Raw genomic sequence first — 27,303 nt, forward strand, 5'->3', positions numbered from 1 at the left:
AATGTAACTAAATATATCATTAGAAAGCACAAGGTTGCAGCTTTAAGATGATGCCATGCTTTCTGCTGGTAAACATATAGTCTGGCCATAAAAGCACTTTAAAGTAGGATTACCTTTATTTTGAGACACCCTGTATAGGAGCAATACCATATATTTTAAAGCAAATAAAAACATACGCCTATAATGATAAAAACAAAAATATATAAAAGACCACCGAAAATATATAAAGGATCAACGACAAAAGGGACAAAAAACTTAAATTTATAAGGGGCCGTTTATGACAAGTTCTTGTTTGTAACTGCTCATTTAGTCATAAACTGCCCCTCATAGAAATTGACCAGAGGTCCATAAAAGGCGGTTAATTCTTTCTAGGCCTGTGACACGAGAGTGGAGCTAAACTCTTGACTGCCGCGCTGTACAATAACCGCCGACGTGTCATGGGTTACCGTTAGCTTTTCCCCGACCATGTGTGCATTCTGACGAAGAAGTTGCATAAATTCTTCCCGATGTTCTCTTTCAACCCCGTCTTTTCGAAAGTGCCTCTTGTGGGAAAGAAAATCCAAAAGCTCAGCGCCCTCTGTTGAGTGTTCGTCGAAGCATGTTGTGACGTCAAGGAAACACCGTGGGATATCGATTGTTTCATATGGGATGTTGTTACTTTCGAGAAAGGCTTGAAGCCTCTGTTTGGTGTAGTAACGGTAGCCGGGTATGCTTGGGGAGAGAAACTGCCCTTGCACTTTGCACAGACTGTCGGTCTCTGAATGAAAAATTAAGTCATACAAATTGAGTTATTAAATCATCAAAATTAAGTGAACATTAAAATGGCAGCAGGCTAATTCGGAAGTCCTCATGCCGTAAAAGGAGCGTAGGAATTCGGGTAGATTGGTCACATTATATTATGTCTTGTGACATATTTTTCAGGCAATGTCGGGTACAATAACTTGCTTCATTCCAGTGAAGCTCAGTGGCGTGCATTCTGAAGCGCTTAATTGCAAGTATAGGGCAAATGTCTAATAGCCCATAGGCTACTTTGAGGGGGGCTTGGTGATGAATTATCGAACCATTTGAAGCCCTCGGGCCATGATGCCAATCGCGCCCTGGGGTTGGTTTCAGGAGTGACAAAGCTAATGGTTATTACGCTATTGAATGTTGAGTTTCTGTTCTTCGTTATTCTTATGGTTGTGTTTGCTATATCTGCTTCATTCGAACAATTGTAAATAAAAAAACTTCTATCATTATTTTGCATACGCTGACCAAAATGAATGTGTCCGTACTTTTCCAATTAAAAATGCCACTATAATAGCTTGTAAAATGTACGTAAGTGTATTGCCGCCACATGAATAATAAAAAAATATCTCTTATGGTATACGTACACGATAAGTTATCACGTACTTACATGATCCGGCTAAATGTGTCGTGTACGTATATGATAAATCCTAACTTTTCCTGTACGTGTGTAAGTTATAAAGAGGCCGCAGACACCCTATATTTCCCATATTTCCACGAGCGCGCGTGTGATAACGTATTTATCTTCAAGCAAACTTGGCGCGTGACATAGAACACGCAAGACGCATGGTAGTGATATTAGCCGTGCAATATTATAAGTTATCACACAAGCGCAAGTGGAATACGGAAAAAATAGCGCTTCTGCGTCCCATATCCAACGAGGTCGAAGGCCGATTTGTATATGGGACGCAGACGCGCTATATTTTTTCGTATTCCACAAGGGCGCGTGTTTTAACAAATTCATCTTCCAGTTTCACCACAACGCGCAAAGTTTAAAGTTTCAGAACGTTATTTCGTGACGAAGCGAACAAAGTTTAGAATGTAAGTTTTGCACTGTCCGTATACGGAGCGTGACGCATTAACATTCACAATACGCACTGTGCAATAAAAACAGAGGAAGTAGTATATAGGTTTTTATACCCCCTCTAGTTCAAGCATCTGATTGGTGGATAAGCGCGTACTGGAAGATAATATAAGTTATCACACAAGCGCGAGTGGAATATGGACAAATATAGCGCTTCTGCGTCCCATATCCAATAAGGCCGATTCATAGATATAGAATAGAATAACTAGATCGGCCGCGCGTAAATACGCAGGTTCTGGCATGGGGGCTGCCATTGCCTATCTACCGTGTACATTTTCTGTGCGTTGCCGTCAGCACGTGACTTTTTGCCGTCAGCACGTGACATTTAGCGCGTCAAAGGCCTATCTCCCGTGTTCATTTTTGCGCGTCGCCTTTCGAACGTGAAATTTTTACCGCGTCCATGGCGAACAGTTTTATTTTCTACACAGGTAATGGCGCGTATGTACGCGCGGCCGATCTAGTTATTTAATTCTATATCTATGGGCCGATTTCGATATGGGACGCAGACGCGCTATATTTTCCGTATTTCCACGAGCGCGTGTGTGATAACATATTTATCTTCAAGCAAACTTGGTGCGTGACATAGAACACACAAGACGCATGGTAGTGATATTAGCCGTGCAATATTATACAAATATTGACTGCTTCGAGTGCTATGGTTAAAACTATGACTCCCGAGGTGATCCCCGGAGCGTTCTATTTTCCCGAGGCGAAGCCGAGGGAAAATAGAACGCTCCGGGGATCACCGAGGGAGTCATAGTTTTTATCCATTGCACGAGTAAAAGCAGTCAATATTTGTTTTATAACACCCCAAACATTTCTAAATACTGTACTATTATTATTAAGTTACAGACCTGAATGCTACAATCCACGGACGACGCGAATACAGATTGCAAACACTTTTACTTACTGTGTTGCATGTAGTGTCGTGCAATCCGAAATGATTACAGACTATTAATTTATCATCCTCGTACACGCAACGGACGTCTGGGTACTGCACGCCGTGTGCTAGTCTGTCGGACTAGCACACGGCGCCGTGTGCTAGTCTTCGGACTAGCGCATGGCAAACCGACGCACTATCACACGGCCGTCGTCTAGCAAAACTAAGACATGTCATGTGACGCGCTCTAAACCAACGAGCAGGCAGAATACTTGCAAGGGGTGTTATAAAGGTTTTTATCACCACTCCATTCTGCCAATCTGATTGGAGGATTAGCGCGTACTTGAAGATAAAGGTTGTTTTATTCATGTGGTGACAATACGCCTCTGTAATATGGAGAGATACCTGATATTACTACAAAAGCCATTACTCCACCGTCCACCAAAAGGTTGTACAGGAATGGTACTTTGACCTCCATACGGCCACCATAGTAAATGGAATGTACTGCGGTGACGACATGAAACAGCTCAAGAGTTTGATTGCTGTGTCGGGCTTGGTGCTCTTCCAATGACTCCTGGTGCCAATCAAACTCAACACCTACGGCTGTTGCCTGATCAGTTTGAAGTGATTTACGGTAGATGCTTATTTGCTCTTCACTTGGTTCAATCACGTGGTTGTGGATGTGCTTAAATTTGTCCAAAAGAGGAACAAATATTTGCATTTCAAGTTCACCTGTTAAAGGACAGAAAGTAAACCGGACAAAACGATGCAATTAGTAATTAAAAAACCCACAAATGCAGTTGATCATTCATCAATATTTATCATTCATCAATATTAGGCCTAAGGAATAATTGATAATCAATATTGACTGGAAGTGACTTCTTGTAATCGGGAACTCTCATGGTCTGGGCCCATTCGAGCATAAAAGAATTGTCTGCTAAGCAGAAATGAGCCATATAAGCGTGGGCGTCAATCTGTCTTGAAAGATTGGGGGGGGGGGGGGGACACCGTTAGTAATAATATTTACGGCGAGGGGTCCGGGGCCTGCTTTAGGCCATGATACACATTTTTTTGCTATCATGGTTATTGTACCTAAAAAAACAACTCAATGACAGCTTCGTATCCATATTATTTCTGCATATTTTAATGCGCAGACGGCGTTTCATCCCTATCATCACTAGCATCGAAGGGTGGATTAAGACAAGAAATGAAATTTACGGAGGGGGGTTGGGGGGTATATTAAAGACGGGGGAATGGTATAAAGCGGAACGCGAAGCCCTTTACGGCCTGGGGTCCGGGCCCGGGAAATTTTTCCATTATGCTCTGTGGTGCAATATTAGGTCATTAAGAGGCAACCAAAGAATGGAACAGAACATAAAGCCTTTAAAATGTGAGCAGCAGTAGAACGTTTTGGGTTAACAGCATCTTCAGTTGCGGATCTATGACACAAGTTTTAGGGGGTAAATCTGTATAGTATGGTGGCCCTGAAGGGACATTGAACATATATTTTTACGTGAATATTTACGTAAATATTTATGGATTTTGCCCTAAATCGCAAATATTCACGTCAATATTCACGTCAATATTTGCGTATTCTGACCAAACGCAAATATTTACGTAACTATTCACGATATTATGCCCAAATCGCAAATATTCACATAAATATTCATGTAAATATTCGCGATTTGTGCCCGAAATCGTTTATATTCACGTAAATATTTACGTGAATATTCACGATTTTGCGTTTGGTCAGAATTCACAAAAATTGACGTGAATATTGACTTGAATATTTGCGATTTAGGGCAAAATCCATAAATATTTACGTAAATATATATGTTGAATGTCCCTTCAGGCCACCATAGTTAAGAGTGAGCATGCAAGTGTGAAGCCTTTACGGCATGGATCCGGGCCCGCTGAAGGGTCCGGGCCCGCTTAAGGGCCCGGGGAATTTTTGCATTCTAGATGCTCTGTGGTGCAATCTTAGGCCAATTTTGAGGGGGGACATTTGATATAGTGTTTCCCACCCTTCAAAAAGTTGTTTCATCCTTGCCCCCAGGATTATGCCCATGGTGGGACACAGGGTTTTGTCTATCACAGTGCAATACTTGGGCTCATGATAAAGGTGGTCAAAAATATGGGGGGACATTTGATATTGTGTCCCCTATCCTCCAAAAGATGGGGGGCATGTCCCCTGCGGGTCAACCCCGTAGTGGTCACTCGGGTGAGCCCCTGACAAGAGCTAACCCAGTGGGCAAAATACGTTGAAAAATACGTTTGCAAATCGTTTTAACGTTGAAATGCCGACGTAGAAACAACGTGGGAATATTAACGTTGTTTCAATGTCGGCATTTATACGTTGTTTCAACGTTAAGTTTCTATGTTGAAACAACGTTGAATAATGGTTGGATTTGCAAATCGTTTTAACGTTGAAATGCCGACGTAAAAACAACGTTAAAATCACCATGTTGTTTCAACGTCAAGTTTAGACGTTAAAACAACGTTGAATAATAGTTGGATTTGCAAATCGTTATAACGTTGAAATGCCGACGTAGAAACAATGTGGCAATCACAATGTGGAAACAATGGCTATTTAATTATCTAGTTAATTAATTCATTAATCATTTCAGGTAATTATCATAATCCCCTTCCATACCTTTAATACCTACTTTCATTTCACATAGATACGCAGTCAAAATATACACCAACGTTACATGCAAGACACGCACATAGTAATAATATGCATTTTCTGTACATAATACATGCTTTGCCTTTTAGAGTGGTGCACCCCTTTTAGGGCAGTTAATTGTTTTGTATGGTTAAAATACGGTTTTAAATGATGAGAGTCAGTCCATTATTTCGCGTCTTAGAGGAAATCCTCTCTCTTGACCTCATATTTACAAAGGGCGAACGTTATTCGAAAAGAGGGGAGGGGTGATTTCGTTACTCCAGAGGGAGCCGTGTCTCACAATGGTTTCTATCAACATCTGTCATAGCTCGTAGGCATAAATATACCAAGTAAGTTTTTATGCTTATAACTATTTTAAGTAATTATCAATAGTGTATATATACAGAGCCTTTAAGGATAAAATAACAAGCAGTAAAACGAAAACGAAGTGATCGAGTTGCTTGTAGTGATTCTATAAAGAAATCCAAGTACATACGTATTTTAACCGCTATATAAATGGAAATAAGGAATGAGGAAGGTTTTGCAATGGATCATCCCCTCTTCTATAGTGATGCTATACTGGATTTCAGAGGCCTACAATTAATTATGATGAAACACGGGTGGAGTTAGGAGGCAGCTACTCTGCTTAAACCGAAGTGTTGACATTTACACCATGGGTGTTGTAACAGGTTCCCAAAATGAATAAGAACTAACATCATAAGGTGTTGAAATAACACTGCTAAAACAATAAAACAATTTCACTTGTGTTATTTTAACACTATGTTTATGTTGATACCCTCGTGTGTATTTGCATGTGACAACACACATGGTTTTCAACTTTAACACCAGGTTTTGCAGTGTGACCTCTACCTTTTTCGAAAACAAGAGAATACGAGAGTAAGCAGAAATACACAAATAGTTTTAACAACTTCCATTCAATTGAAATCACATTAACTCTGTAAGCATTCCCGATCCCATAATGTCCAAGTACACGGTTGTGGCTACGACTGCAGCAAAGCTGCCAACATTTGCATCTTGCAATTTAGGAGATTTTGTACAACAATCAGGGAGATATTTAGAATTACATTCAACATAGAAGGGAAAGGTTTCCATAATCAGAGAGATTTTCAAATAATATTTCCTCATAATAATAATATTATGCTCATTAGAACATAGAAAGATTGGTTCATTTTCAGGGAACCTTCAGCAGAATCAGAGAGGGTTGGCAACTCTGAGCATGTTCGAGTGTGCACAATGGTACTCAACCGGCGACTATTTTGGAACCAGCCTCGAACCCATGGTTTCTTCACTGGTCCCAACATGAATGTTCCATTCGAATGTGTGTAAAGCGCAGAGGGGAACCAGTGACACTGTAGCGAAAAGGCGGAAGGTTGACTAGACTTCCAAATGAGTCGTTTGAGTGGGTGCGTCACGGCGCACGTACGTTGCTGGTCAGTAGTCGACCACGGTCGACTAAATGTGCCCACTCGAACTTGCTCTCTACGGGGTGTTGCTATGATGGACATATGCTTCATGACATCAAGCAGCAGCCACAACCGGACATTCAGACCGTTATTACAACCGCCCCGTAGTATACAACAAATGAACTTGATTTCACATTTCAAAACCAGCCCCACCCATCCACCCATCCACCCAAACAACAACCCTTTAGCATAACGTAATCCAAGAGTAACTATGTAAGATGCTCACTGAGACTTGGGCCCAGTTTCATAGAGCTGCTAAGCACACAAATTTGCTTAGCGTGACATTTTTGCCTTGAGAAAAACAGAATAATCAACACAAAATTTCACGTAATTTTCAAACAAATGGAAATTTGGTTGGTAGGCCTAATTCTGTTTTTATCAAGGAATAAATTTCATGCTAAGCAAACTTGTGTGCTTAGCAGCATAAGATGCGATGACAGCTTCACAGTCAGTCATATCAAGACTCTTCATGCTAATAGATCATGGTGACTTGGATGAACTGAAATAAAATAAACAAATACATCTTAAGTTGGTAACAGTGCTCTTTTAAAAAATATTTTAAATTGATTTGAACGAGAGGTTACTCCTAGCGACATGGACCTATAAATTAATAAGGAAATAAAAGGGTAGCGATGAGTTATTAAACGGGCGTTTAAAACCTTGCAGGGTCGTAGCCGTGCGAGGGCCCTCGCCGAGGGCCTTTATCGCACGGCCACGACCCTGCAAGGTTTTAAACGGCAGTTTAAGTTCTTTTATTCCCATTCATAAATGCCTTTTGGGTTAAAATGTGTAATAAAGTATGAAACGCTGTAAAACTTATCCGTTTTCCGACGTCCTTGAGCTCTGTACGTGTGTTTAATGTTTATGACTGAGACATTTTTTGGATATGCATTCGCACGTGCGCGTAGTATGCATCTAAACGTATCCGAAAACAACCAGTCATAAACAGTTCAAGCTGGTCTTTATCAACCGTTTAAAGGAACATTACAGAGTTGGTTTTGCTAGCAAAAAATGTTGCTGGCAGTGTAAGCACTTTATGTAATCCACCATATACATAAACTGACAAACCTGTATAAGTTTGGGATTGATCAGCCATCAGCTGGGTCACGAGAGAATAGTGAAAAACCAATTACAAATTTTGCATTGCATCGATGCCAAACAAAAATGAATAAAACGCTACCTGAGCGATAAACCCCAAACGCGAAATTAGATTATTTATTTATTTCTCATCAAATATGAAATTTCAGACAGAAATATTTCAAGGGATGTTTTCTACCATTATCATCATTAGACTGTGTAAGTTTTATGTAAATCTGTGATCTTTACGATTTTTGTTTCTTACCAATTCTGTAACGTTCCTTTAAACACCCCCCGCGTGACGCGCTCTCCACCCATAGGAATAGCGAAAGTGTCCGAGGTTTTATATGAATGCCGATTAATGCTTAAAATAATATAAGTTTTCCCGGCCAATTTCAGCAAAAAATCATTTAATTTTATTAACATGCATTCAAATTCACGCAGTTTCCCCTAATCCTCTCAAACCAGGGTTTCTTTTTAGCTCTTGATGCATTTAGTCTCGTTTTCGTGCACACATGATTTCATTTTTCTCGTTCAGATTCGCTTTAGTCATTCTATTTCATTTATAGGTATTCAAGACTATACTTTGACCATTCTTAAGTTGAATACCTATTTACAATTGATGCATCATTTTTTTTTTTTTTTTTTCTTAATTGAAATAATTGTTCCTTTTGCTTTGTTAGCCTTAAAAAAAAAGCCTGTGTCCGATAATTTTAAAATGGAAACCAAATCTTTTGCTTTAGCCTTGAGATTTTGTTGCACTGGTATTCATGTTGTTGTCTTTGTTTCTGCTAATGTCCGGAACACGTCAAATTAGAAGGTAACAACAAACATTAGGGAAACAAAGAGCTTAAAATTATAAGGGATCGTTACAAAATTTGAAAGCATATTAATCTCAGTTTGATCTTGCTCTGTACCGACCTCGGGCAGCCATTTTTTATTGAACCGGCCGTATGGGCTTAAACGTCAAACCAGTGTAGAAATGAGTTTCCCCTGAAATTTTCTGCCTTTATAATAGGCAGCAACGAATGAGTATAAGCACATAACATAGAATTTGAATCTGAATCCAAACATTTGGAAAATGTTAAAATGATAGATCAAGACTGGGACTACATTTAAAAGTTAACGTCAAAATCGTATGACCCCTCCTTCCGTTCGTACCGGAAGGTCAAAGTTTGCAATTGTATATTTTTCTTCAAAAATACATCTCCGTCCCTTGCCCTCTAACAAAAGCACACTTCCCAAACCTGTATGAACTTCTAACTTCACACATAGTTAGATATTTATTAGGAGAAGAAACCGTTTGAGTTACGTCACGATGACGTCATCAATTCTTGAGTTATGAATTTTCAAAGTTTATTATTTCAAAAAATCATAACTTTTGATCTACATAATGGGTCGATTCATGATGGGTTGTTACAATCGACACATCATCGGAAAGTTCGTTAATAACTCCGTAAATGCCTCGCAGACATGATCCCATTTTGATCTCGTCTTCTGGTTCAAAATCGAGTTTGAAAATTCATAATTTCATGTATAAAGAACTACGAAATTTCCCCATTGGTTGTGCGTAACACGTGTGGCTAACACGTGTAGTGTATTAGGCATTTTATTTGGTGGCATGCTGCCAAGTTTATTGTACTCTGCGCCATAGCGTGATATGCATAGAGCTATGAGCTGTATAGCTCTATTTATGCAGAACGCTGCGAAAACGATTTCCTCTCAATCTTTGGCGTCAAATTGTTCAAATGTTACCCTTCTGATGGCTTAGTGGTCAATGTGGAATTGAAGACGAAGTTTCGCTGAGATGGCCACCTACTTCAGTGATTCATGGGACTTTTAATTATGTGAGAAAACAACAGTACAAAATGACGAACATTGGCCATGTTTGGGTTAAACACCGAGAAGAATAGAGACGTTACATCGATCGACCACTCCCCCCGGGTGAAGGGCGTTTTGGGCCCACGGAATTCACGTCAGTATTACAATATCTATTACTTCTTGAACTGTTTTTATTATTTGTTATTCAATTGTTTTGATTATTTGTTAAAACAACTATCCAAGTTATTCTGAGTTAAATATTTTGAAGAAAAAAAAAATCTTTGGAATAACATAAGCCCTTTTAAATTTTCTCCCTCCATGCACAGACATGGATTTTACAATACAAAACATTCAAAGAAAACAGAATGGTTAAAGTATAAGGCCCAAGCAATTAGGAGTGGTCTTGCTAAAATAAACTGCCGGATTAAACAAAACTTTAGTACAAACAAATAAATAGAACAATCCAGATTTTCATCTTCTTCTTCTCTTCGTCCCTTGTCCTCGAACAAAAGCACACTTCCCAAACTCGTATGAACTTGAAACTTCGCACATAGTTAGATATGCATTAGGAGTGGAATAATGTGTTAGTTAGGTCATGATGACGTCATCCATTCTTGAGTTATAAAAATTCAAAGTTTATTATTTCAAAAAATCATTATTTTTGATCCACGTGATGGATTCTTACAATCGATACATAATCGAAAAGGTCGTTAAAAACTCCGTAAAGCCTCGCAGACATGACCCCATTTTTACCTTGTCTTCTGGTTCAAATCAGATATTTTGTGTATTTTCGTCAAAAATAATTTTTTTTTTTTGACTACTACCGTACTGCGTTGATCACACCGGTTCTCGTCCGATCAGTGAAGTTAAACAACATCGGGCCCGGTCAGTGCTTGGATGGGAAACCCGCTAAACCAGTTGTTGATGTTGTTGTTATTTTTTTATTTTTTATATACTTCTTTTTAAAAATATTATATCAGCTTCGTTTATAGTCTGTTTTCAAGGCGTTTTCAATAAACATTTCTCTTTCGTTTAGTTAGTCTCTTCTCCAGTCGTCATTATTCATAATTCCTATGTCCTCAACCACAAAAGCTATTTTGACAATCTATACATCATATGAAAGGGCTTTACGTACAGAGTCTATTTTCAAGGCGTTTTTAACAAACATTTCCCTTCCGGTTAGTTAGTCTCTTCTCTAGTCGTGATTATTCATCAGTTCCGATTTCCTCAACCACAAAAGCTATTTTAACAATCTACACTTCATATGAAAGGGCTTTATGTTCTTCACAAAAATGGATATGTTGGTGACCTTCTCTTGACCTTTTGACCTTTCTAAACCGGAAGTGCATGTAAAATGCTTTGAAAAGGCCTATTTTCATGGGTTTTTCCTTTGATAATTGTCCACCAGGGTGTATTTTTGTACTCCCGGAAGCCGAACACCTTGTTTTTGTTATGACAAAAACTTAGCTCTAGTGTATTTTTAAGTTTGTTCGGCCAACTCAAAAATACCTTGTCCGCTAACAAAAGCACCTTTCCCAAACCCGTATGAACTTGAAACTTCACACATAGATAGGTATTTATTAGGAGAGGAAACCGTTTAAGTTGCGTCATGATGACGTCAACCATTCTTGAATGATGGTCTTTCAAAGTTTTTTTATTAATATAAAATCATAACTTCTGATCTACACAGGGGATTCTTACAATCAATACATCATCGGAATCATCATTCAAAACTCCGTAAACGCCTCACAGACATAATCCCATTTCGACCTTGTCTTACGGTTCAAAAGTAAGCATTTGCATATTTTCTTGGCTTAAAGGAACACGTTGCCTTGGATCGGACGAGTTGGTCAAAACAAAAGCGTTTGTAACCGTTTTTTATATAATGCATATGGTTGGGAAGATGTTTTAAAAGTAGAATACAATGATCCACACAAGTTTGCCTCGAAATTGCGTGGTTTTCCTTCTACTGTGCGAACTAACACGGTCGGCCATTTATGGGAGTCAAAATTTTGACCCCCATAAGTGGCCGACGTGTTAGTCGACGAGGTAAAAGGAAAACCACGCAATTTCGAGGCATGTTTGTGTGGATCATTGTATTCTACTTTTGCAACATCTTCCTACCCATATGCATTTTATAAAAAACGGTTACAAACGCTTTTCAAAGACCAACTCGACCGATCCAAGGCAACGTGTTCCTTTAAGTGTTTATGCCCAACGCAGCATACCCCTCGCGACTATAGCTTGTTCAGACTTGTTTACACATTAAACGCCAGTGCCATGTGCGTGCACATGGCGTGATTTTCCATTGATAAGTTTTGACTGGCAAAAGGTCACATACGGAGCTCCAGGAGTGCCATCCAACATATTGAGTTACCGACATACGTTATCTCATCAAGACGACTTATTTCGTGGAACCAGTTACTAACCGACATATTATTTTGCTAAGTCGACTTACTCAAAACTATCAGTTGACTTAATAACATAATTTATCCCATCAAGTCGACTTAGATAAAATGTTAAGTCCACTTACTGACATAATTTATCTCACCAAGTCGACTTACAGTTTTACTTATACACAGCCTGCACACGTTGCAAATTGAGATTGCGAGTTAGGGCCCGCGTGATCGCTAATAATGTGGGGCGTTTTTTGGGCCTGGGATGCAGAAGAATAACCACAATCTAAGACTTGAATCAAGTCTACACCTCGTCCAACTTCGATTGTATTAGTCAATTCAGGCATCCTCTTCAATTTTATTTTATGTAACAAGCAAAATTATTTATTTACTGATTTTATTTAAAAAAGGAAAATAGGCTGTTAGCAAACTGCGTCCAACTAACATTACATGGTGTACATGTACTTGCAAAATAGTGTTACTGGCCTCACGTTTTGACCCTACTAAATAACTACGTGAGAAGAATGAGACAATAAATCATGAATTCAGTTCAAAAGGATAAAAGTTTGTTTTCGTCATATTAATCATCAAACTATAAGCCTTTACCCAATTAAAATCTTCACAACAAAATGTATGTATGGAAGGTACCAGACAGCACGTACCAGAGCCGAGTTGAAAAGTGACAATACCAAAGCGCAACCATGAGCCGTGAAGTTACATTATATATGATGGTTGTCAAAATGATAAAAAGGTTGTTGTCGCCACAACCAACCCCCTTATATTCAACGAACCATGTGAATCTATTCAAACAAACAAAGCCTTCTAAAGAATATCCATGCATAGATTTGCCAGGTGCATAACATTATGTCCCAGCCAGCACTGTGATTTATGTGTGTTTTACTAGTTTCCTCACTCCCCAACCAAAGTGACTACAATACGTCTCTATTGAATAGCAATGGTATATTTCGACATGGTTTTTATTTTCAGCTTTTCCATAGATCCTGTTTTTTATGACTCCCAAAAATGGCCGACCGTGTTAGTTCGCAAAGTAAAAGGAAAACCACGCAATTTCGAGGCAAATTTGTGTGGATCATTTTATTCTACTTTTACAACATCTTTCCAACCATTATGTATTATATAACAAACGGTTACAAACGCATTTTATAGACCAACTCGTCCGATCCAAGGCAACGTGTTCCTTTAGCGCATATAATGTTATTTACATAAAATAAGAAAATACTGGAACCCAAAACCGGGCTAAGCATATACTAATTATGTATCGTTTGGAACCTCCTTAACATCTCCTGCCCTAGTGGTGCCCGATCCAAGGCATCAAACATGACTTAAAGCCATTAGACCCTTTCGGTTAACAGTATTGCCCAAGGCCCACACTTCGTGTATCACAACTTCTATAACAAACCTGTGAAAATTTAGGCTCAATCGGTCATCGGAGTCGGGAGAAAATAACGGGAAAACCCACCCTCGTATCCGCACGTTTCGCCGTGTCATGACATGTGTTTAAAATAAATCCGTAATTCTTTTGGCCCAGAGGTGCTCGGTCCAAGTTGTCAAACATAATGATAATGAAGTAAATTTAATCACAAACAATGGAACCCCCATGAGCAGGCTAAGCACGGGCTAATCATACTAATACTCTGGTAGCACCATGTAATGCTTTACAAGGTGCTGTGGCGCAATTTTGCTGCCGATCGGACCGGGAACACCGGGGCGAAATCCTTCTCTTTTCGATAAGATACACTGGGTTCCTTTTATATGCGTTACATAACACATGGGACCAACGGCTTTACGTCCCATCCGAAGGACGAAGCAATGGTTAAGTGACATCATAATTTTGTAAAGTTAAGAAAACTCCAAAACATCTTTTGACCCAGAGGTGCTCGGTCCAAGTTGTCAAACATAATAATAATGAAGTAAATTTAATCACAAACAATGGAACCCCCATGAGCGGGCTAAGCACGGGCTAATCATACTAATATTTTGTAACCGTTGGAACCTACTTGATATCTTTGCCTGGTCAAACATTATTTAAGGGGCATTACAGTATTACATTTAGTTTTAGCCCGCAAACGTAAAGTTAAAAAGCAATATACAGACTAGGAAATAGAGTGCTCTCATAGTGGTGCACAAGGTTTGATACACACACATCTCAACGCGTGTTCAGGCTGTTAAGTCAACTTCTTAGTTTCTGTAAGTCGACTTGGTGAGATAGTTGTAAATAGTTGCGTTAAATAATAAGTTTACACTTGGCGCCTCATAAGGGAACGTGTTCCTTTAATTGTTAGTTGTTCGAGCAACAACCCTTTTGATGCTAAATTACCAAAATACACATCGAGAAAAAAAAATCTTTGCATTTTTAACAACACTTATTTCATGACTCAAACGCTGACCTTGACGATATCCGAACACCTTGTGTTTGTTTCTACAAACACTAAATTCTAGTTATAATTACACAGGCTATTAGTAAAAAGACCGCAGTCGTCACATTATTAACAATCTCAGAAACAGAGTGTATTGTCGTATGAAGTCAGTCTAAAATTAAGGCATATGGGTCATTCAAATGTCTGACCACTTTTTTAGCTAATGTCTTCAGATTTTTATTTAAAAAATACTGTGCTTGTAGCAATGACTGTGCTTGTAGCAATGAGCAATGAATTCACACCAATTTTTAGCCCGATCCGAATTACCATGCTGGCAAACTGCGTCCAACTAACATTACATGGTGTACATGTACTTGCAAAATAGTGTTACTGGCCTCACGTTTTGACCCTACTAAATAACTACGTGAGAAGAATGAGACAATAAATCATGAATTCAGTTCAAAAGGATAAAAGTTTGTTTTCGTCATATTAATCATCAAACTATAAGCCTTTACCCAATTAAAATCTTCACAACAAAATGTATGTATGGAAGGTACCAGACAGCACGTACCAGAGCCGAGTTGAAAAGTGACAATACCAAAGCGCAACCATGAGCCGTGAAGTTACATTATATATGATGGTTGTCAAAAGGATAAAAAGGTTTTTGTCGCCACAACCAACCCCCTTATATTCAACGAACCATGTGAATCTATTCAAACAAACACAACCTTCTAAAGAATATCCATGCATAGATTTGCCAGGTGCATAACATTATGTCCCAGCCAGCACTGTGATTCATGTGTGTGTTTTACTAGTTTCCTCACTCCCCAACCAAAGTGACTACAATACGTCTCTATTGAATAGCAATGGTATATTTCGACATGGTTTTTATTTTCAGCTTTTCCATAGATCCTGTTTTTTATGACTCCCAAAAATGGCCGACCGTGTTAGTTCGCAAAGTAAAAGGAAAACCACGCAATTTCGAGGCAAATTTGTGTGGATCATTTTATTCTACTTTTACAACATCTTTCCAACCATTATGTATTCTATAACAAACGGTTACAAACGCATTTTATAGACCAACTCGTCCGATCCAAGGCAACGTGTTCCTTTAGCGCATATAATGTTATTTACATAAAATAAGAAAATACTGGAACCCAAAACCGGGCTAAGCATATACTAATTATGTATCGTTTGGAACCTCCTTAACATCTCCTGCCCTAGTGGTGCCCGATCCAAGGCATCAAACATGACTTAAAGCCATTAGACCCTTTCGGTTAACAGTATTGCCCAAGGCCCACACTTCGTGTATCACAACTTCTATAACAAACCTGTGAAAATTTAGGCTCAATCGGTCATCGGAGTCGGGAGAAAATAACGGGAAAACCCACCCTCGTATCCGCACGTTTCGCCGTGTCATGACATGTGTTTAAAATAAATCCGTAATTCTTTTGGCCCAGAGGTGCTCGGTCCAAGTTGTCAAACATAATGATAATGAAGTAAATTTAATCACAAACAATGGAACCCCCATGAGCAGGCTAAGCACGGGCTAATCATACTAATACTCTGGTAGCACCATGTAATGCTTTACAAGGTGCTGTGGCGCAATTTTGCTGCCGATCGGACCGGGAACACCGGGGCGAAATCCTTCTCTTTTCGATAAGATACACTGGGTTCCTTTTATATGCGTTACATAACACATGGGACCAACGGCTTTACGTCCCATCCGAAGGACGAAGCAATGGTTAAGTGACATCATAATTTTGTAAAGTTAAGAAAACTCCAAAACATCTTTTGACCCAGAGGTGCTCGGTCCAAGTTGTCAAACATAATAATAATGAAGTAAATTTAATCACAAACAATGGAACCCCCATGAGCGGGCTAAGCACGGGCTAATCATACTAATATTTTGTAACCGTTGGAACCTACTTGATATCTTTGCCTGGTCAAACATTATTTAAGGGGCATTACAGTATTACATTTAGTTTTAGCCCGCAAACGTAAAGTTAAAAAGCAATATACAGACTAGGAAATAGAGTGCTCTCATAGTGGTGCACAAGGTTTGATACACACACATCTCAACGCGTGTTCAGGCTGTTAAGTCAACTTCTTAGTTTCTGTAAGTCGACTTGGTGAGATAGTTGTAAATAGTTGCGTTAAATAATAAGTTTACACTTGGCGCCTCATAAGGGAACGTGTTCCTTTAATTGTTAGTTGTTCGAGCAACAACCCTTTTGATGCTAAATTACCAAAATACACATCGAGAAAAAAAAATCTTTGCATTTTTAACAACACTTATTTCATGACTCAAACGCTGACCTTGACGATATCCGAACACCTTGTGTTTGTTTCTACAAACACTAAATTCTAGTTATAATTACACAGGCTATTAGTAAAAAGACCGCAGTCGTCACATTATTAACAATCTCAGAAACAGAGTGTATTGTCGTATGAAGTCAGTCTAAAATTAAGGCATATGGGTCATTCAAATGTCTGACCACTTTTTTAGCTAATGTCTTCAGATTTTTATTTAAAACCATTCCAGGGCACTGGTCTTCTGTGAAGATAATAATAGACGATCAGATCATCTTTCATGTAAATGATACCTTGCTTTGACTGTTACAGAATCTGCATTGTACTTTCACTTATACTCTTGACCTATTTTCTATCAAATCCAAACAATGAACCCTCACAATAGATATTTACTCTTCATTGAAGTTCTTTTAGGTCAGATGAAATAACAAGCTTTTTCATCAGTCAATTGCATACAAAATACCCTTGATTTAGTGTTTGTTTTGATATGCCTAACTCAGAGGTTTCTCTATGCCATACTATTGACACCCTTGAAGGACTAAGAAAAAATGCATGGCCTATTGATCGAAACCTGTTTGAACTATAACTATACTCGAAGCATGCATGAATTCACGGAGCCAAACAGTATGAACTTCAAGTCGAAGAACTGGCTTATAGTAAACTTCATCTATTTGTATTTTGATAACCTACTGCTACTTTACTATTATAGAGTATTTTATCAATCCAAACTCCAGGCAGACACAATATTAGCCTTTTTGAGATATGGTGGACACTACAAGAGTGCACTGGTCTGGTGTATATCTATACAAAAAATGACTTAATGGGCTTTGGATAAGGTTGGAAGTGATAACACCATTTCCAGCTGTGATCGACTATCTCATAAACCAATGATAAAACAAACGCCTATTACCGAGGTTGATGTTCCCTATTACTGGGTTGCTTGTAAAAAGTGTGAACCATCCCTAAAAGTTTTGCTTCAATAAATGATTTATTCTTAAATAATATGGTATTTAGGGCATTGCATGGTGCGATATCAATAAATTTTTGGCTTGCGGAAGCACCATGACAGTGTGTGTATCTATACTTTGGTAGATTGTGTTCTTTAGATTGCTTTATAATCTACCTGGGCGGAAGGTAGAAAATCAGCTGGGACTACTACTTTAAAGCTTTTATATAAATGGATCGTTATTAACTTCACTATCCGTGGAGTAAGTTCTTACGATTGGTCTCACATTTTGACTACAGCTTGCTCTAGTCATCGTGCTTTAAATAAAACACCAATGAGCAACCCACAAATCCTGATTTGCGAGACAATGTTTTTCATCATAGGTAGAAACTTCGAAGTTATCATATTGTTGTGAGCAATGATGGCGTTGTTTGGACCATTATTGTCTTGTCCCATATCCGCGTAAATCAGACAACAATTTTCGTGGGCTTTCATATCCAAAACGAAAGCAAACAATTACTTGATCTTCTGGTTATAGAACTTAGTGCAAATACTCGGTATAACGCGTGCGCTAGGCGTGCAATGGGGTGCATGCTGGTCATCTAGCGGGGATGCGTTTTGGCGGCTGTAACCAATAATTGTTTCTGACGTCATAACAAAAACGGTAACCGAGCTCACAACTCGGTTATTGTTCAGTCTGAACAGAAGAACCAACTACCAACAACCGAAACAGTTTTTGGTTGGGGCCGCCAAAACGCACTCCTAGTTTGATCCCTAGCTAGACCAGCATGCACCTCACTCAACACTTAGCGCTTGTTTGTACAATTCATTTTCCAATTATAAAATTAAACTTAATTTTTACGTTTGTGGTTTTTAAAAGCACTAATGTTTATATTGAACTCTCCTGAATTTGTAATTTCGGAAGTCATAAAGCCTTCCCTAAATTTGAATAAAGAATTCTGGCTCCAGAATTCTACCCAAACCCAATGGTTTTACCTGACCCGCTGCCAACACCGAGATGCCTGAGTTTTTCGTCCTTTGCCAAAGCAGACACGACGACCGGACTTCCGAGCAGTTTGTCCCGTATGGCCACTCCCAGAACTTTACTGTACCATGGTTCGTATGGCTCTTTGAACTCCATGTATCTGACAAAAGTTTGATAACATTTCTGGTAGTAGGCAGAGTCCAGCTGGAGAGTTGGGTGGAACTTCTCGATTTGTCCGTCCATTTTGTTTCGACTCCCGTTGCCCGAATGAGTGAAATTTGTTTATGCTAATCTGGCTCTTTACAGGAAAGAGGATGAGCTCATTTGAAAAACGGGGGTTTCTAAAACAACTTCTCATTGACATCGGTGTTCCACTTGAGTGGTCAAGTTGGGGCGTCCAACAATACAGTTGTGACAATTGCCAAAATGAGACGGATTGAAAGTTGTTACTAGGTCAATAGTACTCAGAAATACCTTGAAGACAAACAGTGCAGAATACACATTTGTTTAGTTCTAGACGAGTTCTGAACTATACTGTTTAAGTACATTATAGTTAATTATCAAAACAAATATTGATTAGTTTCAAGTCTTCAGGGATAAAAAAAAACGTTTCCGCCTGAAATATCGTGTTTTTGAAAAGAATGCACTTGTTGCCTTGTTTTATACACGTTTATTTGTCCGACATGTCCCTGAGCCGTTTGTTGTAGTTTTGTTTTCCTCTTGGGAGGCCCACTGAAATGATGACGTATCTTTTGGATGCTTGGACCATCCTTTGGAGAAGGCGCTCTGAATACACCAACTTTCGATACAGACGTAAGATGTCATTTTAATTACTCTTTGTGGAAGAAATTAACGATTTTTTCGTTAACTAGTTATTCCCAACCGTTGTACATTCAATTTCAGAACTATTCCGTCATTTAGCTGATACTTGTATTTGATTTTACGATAGTTTCAGTTTTGCACGATAGGCCTTTTCCTAATTATGATTTATGTATGATTAGTTACTTAATTAATTGGTTAACAAATATTAAGAGTGATTTACCATAATTAATGCGAATCACTTATATTAAATTGACTAATCGTGGTAATTGGAAATTGTCTTAATACTTGAGCTTTATGATAAAGGAGTTTTTGTTTGGGGGCATGCTCCCCTCTCTCCTATATATAATTGTCGCCCATCTCCCTTTAAGGCCTCTACTGTTGATGTTTGATACTAAATTGTTCCGAAAATTACAGCCTTATAAGTGAAGTACCTCATCGTAGGCCTACCTCATGGTGTTATAATGGGTTTCCACCAGAGTGTGGGTACATCTTCATTGTATAAACAGTTGAGTCTATTCACTACAAAAACTGACAGTTGAATGAGTGCAAGGTCATGCCACTCAGTCGACAATTGAAGATGAATTGATTTGATCTATTTAACTGGCGCCCAATTTTTCCCAGCTCATTTAACTGCCACGTTCTGAAATTATAAAAAGGCCACGAGGACACAGTAACGGAAAAGAATGACGTCAACATTAACACCATACTCATTTACGTCCGTCCAAACCTTAGCCTTTTGTCAAGACCTTGGTTGCTTGGAGAGCCGTGATCCCAAATCGACTGGAACGGGAAACCAAGCACTCGATTGCCACAGCTCGGCTTGCGCACATGGTCTTCCATTCCAGTCGCTGCAAACGTGGTCCCCCGAATACCACTCGGAGCATGACATTAATGTTCAAGTTGTTTGGGAAATCTATAGGTTCAACAATGACGTAATGATTTTAATCATTTAAACAAAATATCCTGTTAGTCCTTAACGGTCTTTATAATCTGTCGATAAGAAGCCAACAGTACAATCCATGAATTGTCACATGCACCTGCATGCGTCACTTTATTACAACACACAGTGAAGAAGAGACGAGAAGATGCGGCAAAAAAAGTTACGTTAAAGGGAAGGTACACGTTTGGTAATTACTCAAAACAAATATAAACTTAAAAAGTGACTTGGTAACGAGCATTGGAGAGCTGCTGATAGTATAAAACATTGTGAGAACGGCTCCCTCTGAAGTAGCAAAGATTTTGAGAAAGAGGTAATTTCTCACTAAAAAAATAAAATACTTCTAGCCAGAAGTCTTTTATATCTGCTGAAAGCACACAAATTCGTCCAACAAGGGTGTTTTTCTCTCATCATGTTTTTGCAACTTCGATGACCAATTTAGCTCAAATTTTTCCAGGCTTGTTATTTTATGCTTATGTTGAGATACACCAAGTGAGAAGACTGGTCCTTGACAATTACCAAACGTTACCTTCCCTATTATAGAATGGTTGAGAGCACAAGAAATGGTTGGTTAGAGGTTTCATCTATAGCGCCCTCTTTTGAATCATCTTCATCCAGAACACACAAACACAGAGCACAATGCACAAAAAGTAGTTGTGATCACAACAAAATGCTTACAACAAGTTTACCAGCTAAAATATAATCTGTCATGTACTAATTGTGGCTGGTATCCTGCATATTTGTTTTGCTAAGCAGGAATAAAGTATTTTCTTTGAAATTGGGCCCAGCTCTGTCTATTTTCTATAATGTTAAAGGCAGTGGACACTATTGGTAATTGTCAAAGACTAGCCTTCACAGTTGGTGTATCTCAACATATGCATAAAAAAACCTGTAAAAATTGAGCTCAATCGGTCATCGAACTTGCGAGATAATAATGAAAGAAAAAACACCCTTGTCACACGAAGTTGTGTGCGTTTAGATGGTTGATTTCGAGACCTCAAGTTCTAAACCTGAGGTCTCGAAATCAAATTCGTGTAAAATTACTTCTTTCTCGAAAACAATGTTACTTCAGAGGGAGCCGTTTCTCACAATGTTTTATACCATCAACCTCTCCCCATAACTCGTCACCAAGTAAGGTTTTGTGCTAATAAACTAACCTTGGTAATGAGCAATAGAAAGCTGTTGATAGTATAACACATTTTGAGAAACGGCTCCCTCTGAAGTAACGATAGTTTTTGAGAAAGGAGTAAATTTTCAACGAATTTGATTTCGAGACCTCAGAATTAGATTTTGAAGTCTCGATATCAAGCATCTGAAAGCACGCATATGTTGAGATACATCAAATGAAACTACTCAATTTGGTATTTATGGGTCATAATACCAAACTTGAAAATATAATGTTTAAAGGAATCATGTAACAATGCAATTCATGGGCTTAAAAAGGCAATTGCGCAAAACTGTCATTTCATCACTTTTAATGTGAACATGGAATGTTTGTGTAAGCCTTCTGTGACTAGACGTCGGCTAAGCCCAATCTTTGGGCCATGTAACCTAAAACTTTACAGAATACTCCAGGGCCCAATTTCATACAACTGCTTAAGCAGAAAAGTTACTTGACATGTTTCTGCTTAGCAAAAATTAGCAGGAAACCACTCACAAATTGTACATGCGACATGGTGAGTTTGATTGGAAACCTTATTCTGGTAAGCGTGTTATGCTTATCTGCTTAGTGACGAAGCAGCTATATGAATTTTGGGCCCTCTGGTAAACAACACTCTTTGGTACTGATATCGATGCGTGTTCTTTTTGCCAACGCGTCACCAAAGATGTAAGGTAAATTCATTGTGTACAGAATTGAATTGTTGTCGTAGATTGTCCTTGCTCTATTGTTGTATAACGTTTGAAAGGTGCTGTCATGTCTTTAAGGGCAGGGCTGACCAGCCACTCGGACGTCAATCGAGGAAGACTTTGCCTAGATCGAACATCGAACACACGTACGAGCAAGTACATTTTAAGTCCTAATAGTCGTGAGTTTGTACGTTTTGAAAAAGCATTTTTCCGGCAATTTCGACAGGTGTATTGCTGCTGGATGCAGCAAAACAACTAAAGATGGTGTCAGTTTGCAAAGCGGGTCCGACGTCTTTTCCAGCGCTGTGCAGCAAACACTTCGAGCCGTCGTGCTTCGAGAATCCGGAGTACACCACACATTTTAACATGAAGAGAAAAGTTCTTTTCTAAAACATAACGCCATCCCAATAATTTTTCCAGCTAGTGGGGAAGTTGAAGAAGGTACCCGAAAGACGTAATGAACCATAAGGAGCATTTGCCTAACGTGAAAAAAAAATCAGGCATTGTTTCAACTTTTAGGGCATGCAAGCGTCACTATGTTGTGTTGGACTTGGCACTGCATGCGATTCATCACGCCTCGATTGACGTCACGAACAGCGCCCTCTCGGGTCGTTTTTTTTCTTCAAATTTGTTAACATGGAAACTACTTTTTTAAACCTTAGTTAATTGTTTATTCATATTCCACTCATCAAAACACATATTTTACGAAAAAGGCTTTATTTTGACAAAATACCACTTCCACAGGTGACTTTAACGGTAAGCAATTTGTCGTGCTTACTGTATCAGACAAATTTGCTAAGGTACAGGCGTGTTTTACAGGTTAGCAGAATAATTAGGCAGTCATATTGCGCATTCACCATGGATTTGCATTGTGACGTCATTTATTTTCGTTCAGTAAGCACCAGAAAGTTAGCACGCCTTTTTGTGTGCTTACGGTTAGCAGTGCAAGAAGTAGAAGTCACACGATAAGCACAAAATCAGCCGCTAAGCAGCTCTAAAGTGGGCCTTGTGTTGAGCGTTAGTAACAACTCGATGAGCTAATGCTTGTCTTAGTCCCCCTCAACCTTTTCTATTATCTTGTAGGTTAATTTAAATTTCCATCATCTTTATTAGATAATTTGTTGTTTTGTTTAAAAGTGAATAACCACAAGCAAGTTTAAGTAGGAAGATGTGGGCCCCTTTATGCACGAAGTAAATCCTGAAAACTCACGACAAATTAAAACTCAATCCTTTTATTAATATTTTACCAGTTTTTAATAACGAATATACTTCAGGACTTCCCCAGGACTCCTAACATTGAACTTTCATTCATAAATACCTCAGACAGTTTCGCTATTCCTATTGGTGGAGAGCGCGTCACGTGGGTGTGTATCATCCTTTGTATATGACCAGTAAAAAGTGTTGAAACATGGGCGTGACACGCGAGCTTGCACCTGTTCTTATAAGACAGTTTCTTCGATCCTGTTGGTCGAGAGCAACGGCTGAAACAGTTGTGCCACATCACGCGACGCGCACAGCATTCCCTTATAAGGAGTTGTTTACCCGAGGGCCTTACCATTTCATAGTTGGAGGGGTTGAAAAAAATCATTGAACAATTATAATTTTTGCATTTGTTTTACTTTTTGACCAAAAAGTGTCCATGTTTTTGACCGAAAAGGTATTTATGAATGGGAATCAAAGTGTGATGAATCGGTTTTCAACTAGGGGTTTAAACCCGCCGAGGCCTGGTTCTTGATAATTTACCTCGACTTCGTCTCGGTCAAGAACCAGGCCTCGTTGGGATTAAACCACTAGTTGAAATCCTCTTCACCACACATTGATTCCCTTAGTTGACCTGTAGGTAAATCGTACACAGAAAAGCTGGAACGATTAGATGTAAATGTGTACCATTTGGGTTTGATGGTGATGCTCATTTTCTTATATTTCGGAAAATTTGAACAAACTTACAATTTAAACATTAAATAAAAGATTTAAAAAAATAAATATAACCTTACATTTTATAATCTGTTTTTATTCTCCCAGACACAATGCATGCTCTGCGCACTATTGTATGTACATTATGACATCATTAAATTATGTGATATGTGATTTTATTATAATAGGTGAGTGGTTTCTTTCACTGCCTTCTACCTCAGTGGTCCACAGTTCGAATACCACCCCAGACCTAGCTTTCAGACGCCGATTTCACAAAGCACTAAGAATTTAAGTGTTGACGTCCATGACGTCTTAGTGTATGAATAATGTTCACAGCTTAGCGTTAATGCAACTGGTGCGAATCTCACTTTGACTACTACAACTGTGCAAGGGGCTGCTGGCAAACAAAACCTAATTTGTCAGTACAGGATTGAAAAGACCATTCCGTGGGATTGCCTGTAGATAAAAGTCCACAATTAGACCCTTGGTCAGTCACACTTTGAAAATAAGGATCGATACTTAGGTACATGTTCTGTTCGTACTTGTGCCCAACCCAGGTCCTGTTCAACTCTTGCTCAATATCATTCAGTCCAATCCAGAGAAACGAGGTTTGCGAACCCAGCGAGTCTAACTCACGTTTGATAGCAAAACTCTCGTCGTCGCTGTTGATTCGGACCAGGTGGGATCCCCTCCCTATCACCCGGCAGATTGCCTCTGCTTCCGCCCAGTTCTTCATCAAGGTAGGATACATCTGTGGGAGGATATCTTTTGTTAGTAACGAACCATACAATAGGAACAACAACACAATTCTACAAAAAGTTCCACAGGCCACTTTAGCAGAAAAGTGACCCCAGGCTGAGGTCCGAGATGGCCTGATGCATTGCTGGAACGGGCTCAGCCGGAAAATAGTTAAAATGGAAATTTCACTTAGATTCACCATATTTTTGTTATAGTTTTGGGGGTAAGTTTTACACCGAATCCGGGTTACACTAAACTGGAAATAGCTCGGACACACTATCCGGAATCAGTGTCTTCCCATACAACCCAATTTTGTGAGTATAATAATGTTATCGCTTCAATCAGCAGTAGGGCCTATTCGTTCCGACCATGTGTCCCTTTAAAAATATTACTCAAACATTAGGCCTATAGTAACCCCAACTCACATTACACTGTATTAATATAGAAATGAAATTACAAAACAAGTGACATTCATATTTGTCAACTACAAAACATATAGTATTACAGATGCTAGATTTGTTTCCAGTATAAAACTTCAACTTCCAGTATGAACAGAATTAAGTCAAGATCAGAAGAAGTCTTCCCGTGTGAGTTTGTTGTCTTCGAAACCCTTCCTGATGGTCTTTAGATATGATGCAAATCATAAGTGTCGTTAACGAGTTGTGGTTTTTGTTTCATTCAAATATCAAAGTTCATCTTCTGGTTTGACCCGGAAGTGAACCAGTGACTTGATATGCCCCTCTCCAAATTAGAAGCTCCAACAATGGATAACATTCTAAGGAAATTCCTTTGATTTTGTCGATCAAGAATCAACAATACAAAATACGCATTTCTTTAGAACAAAGACTCAGACACACAATGAGCATTTCAAATGATCACCATGGGCCTAAAATGTTGTCTCGGTACCTCTTCAACCCCCCACCCCACCCCACCCCCTTACTACTCCAATAGCGGAGGTCTATATACAGTGTGTTTTTTGACAGCAAGTATAGCCTAAAGCGCAGGTTTACAACAACCCCAAACCATCCAATGCACACGTTTATCATTAAAAGCAGTGGACACTATTGGTAATTACTCAAAATAATTTTTAGCATAAAACCTTTCTTGGTGACGAGTAATGAGGAGAGGTTGATGGTATAAAACATTGTGAGAAACGGCTCCCTGTAAAGTGCCATAGTTTTCGAGAAAGAAGTAATTTTCCACGAATTTGATTTCGAGACCTCAGATTTAGAACTTAAAGTCACCTGGAAGTGGTATTTTTTTCAAAATAAAGCTTTTGTCACTAATATATGTGTTTTGATGAGTGGAATGTGAATAAACAGTTAGCTAAGGTTTTAAAAAATCAGTTCTTATGTTATTTACAAATTTAAGAGACTTTGCCTGTAATGCGTAGAGTAAACACAATTGCAAAGTAAATGTACGGACCAAATCGTGAGTTTGTACGTTTCAAACAAATTTTTTTTGGTTTTTTTCCGGCAATGCCGACCAGGTGTATTGCTGCTGAATGCAGAAAAACACTTTTTGAAATGTACCAACTCACGACTTGGACGTACATGTACTTTGCACGTGTGTTTACTATACGCATTGCAGGCAAAGTCTGCCTCGATTGACGTCACAAAAGGGGTAGGCGGAGTCAGCCCCACAAACAACTTTATATATTTTTTAAACATATAAATCGTGACAAACAATTACTAAAAAAATTGGTTTATTGTTCGTAAGCATATACTCTTATGTTTGAAAGAAAAAAAAATCTATTTCCAGGTGACTTTAAGCAGAATCAACCATCTAAACGCACACAACTTAACGCACCCCAACGCACACAAATTCGTGTGACATGGGTGTGTTTTTTCTTTCATTATTATCTCGCAAGTTCGAAGACCTATTGAGCTCAAATTTTCACAGGTTTGTTATTTTATGCATATGTTGAGATACACCAACTGTGAAGGCTAGTCTTTGACAATTACCAATAGTGTCCACTGTCTTTAATACGAAGCCTACGTCTGGAAACAAAAACCAAGAAATGTGATTTGAATAGTTTATTTAATTACCCAAATCGTGTGCACTACAATGGGATTTTAAACGATTAAGTTAAACGCAATTATACCTTAATGCACGAATTGCTGCCGAATTTCACCCATCCTTGCAGCGGGCACTCCCCAGCAGTACACCTGGCTTCACATCGCATACCCAGGCACAGAAGCAAGGCTACGAACACCAACTTTTTCCCGG

The 27,303-nt window shown here is 38.9% G+C and overlaps 1 protein-coding gene across 1 annotated transcript; it reads right to left on the minus strand.

Moving 5' to 3' along the window:
* Positions 1 to 49: 49 nt before the first annotated feature.
* LOC139939744 (histamine N-methyltransferase-like) lies at positions 50 to 19,068 on the minus strand. Its single transcript, XM_071935840.1, has 3 exons — positions 18,827 to 19,068; positions 3,156 to 3,482; positions 50 to 757 (listed from the first exon to the last, which is right to left on the minus strand). The coding sequence occupies exons 1-3, from the start codon at positions 19,056 to 19,058 to the stop codon at positions 369 to 371; spliced, it is 948 nt and encodes a 315-aa protein (XP_071791941.1). The 5' UTR covers positions 19,059 to 19,068; the 3' UTR covers positions 50 to 368.
* Between the last annotated feature and the right edge of the window lie 8,235 nt (positions 19,069 to 27,303).

The sequence above is a fragment of the Asterias amurensis genome, chromosome 7 (assembly GCF_032118995.1).
Source record: "Asterias amurensis chromosome 7, ASM3211899v1".
Classification (NCBI taxonomy): Eukaryota; Metazoa; Echinodermata; class Asteroidea; order Forcipulatida; family Asteriidae; genus Asterias; species Asterias amurensis.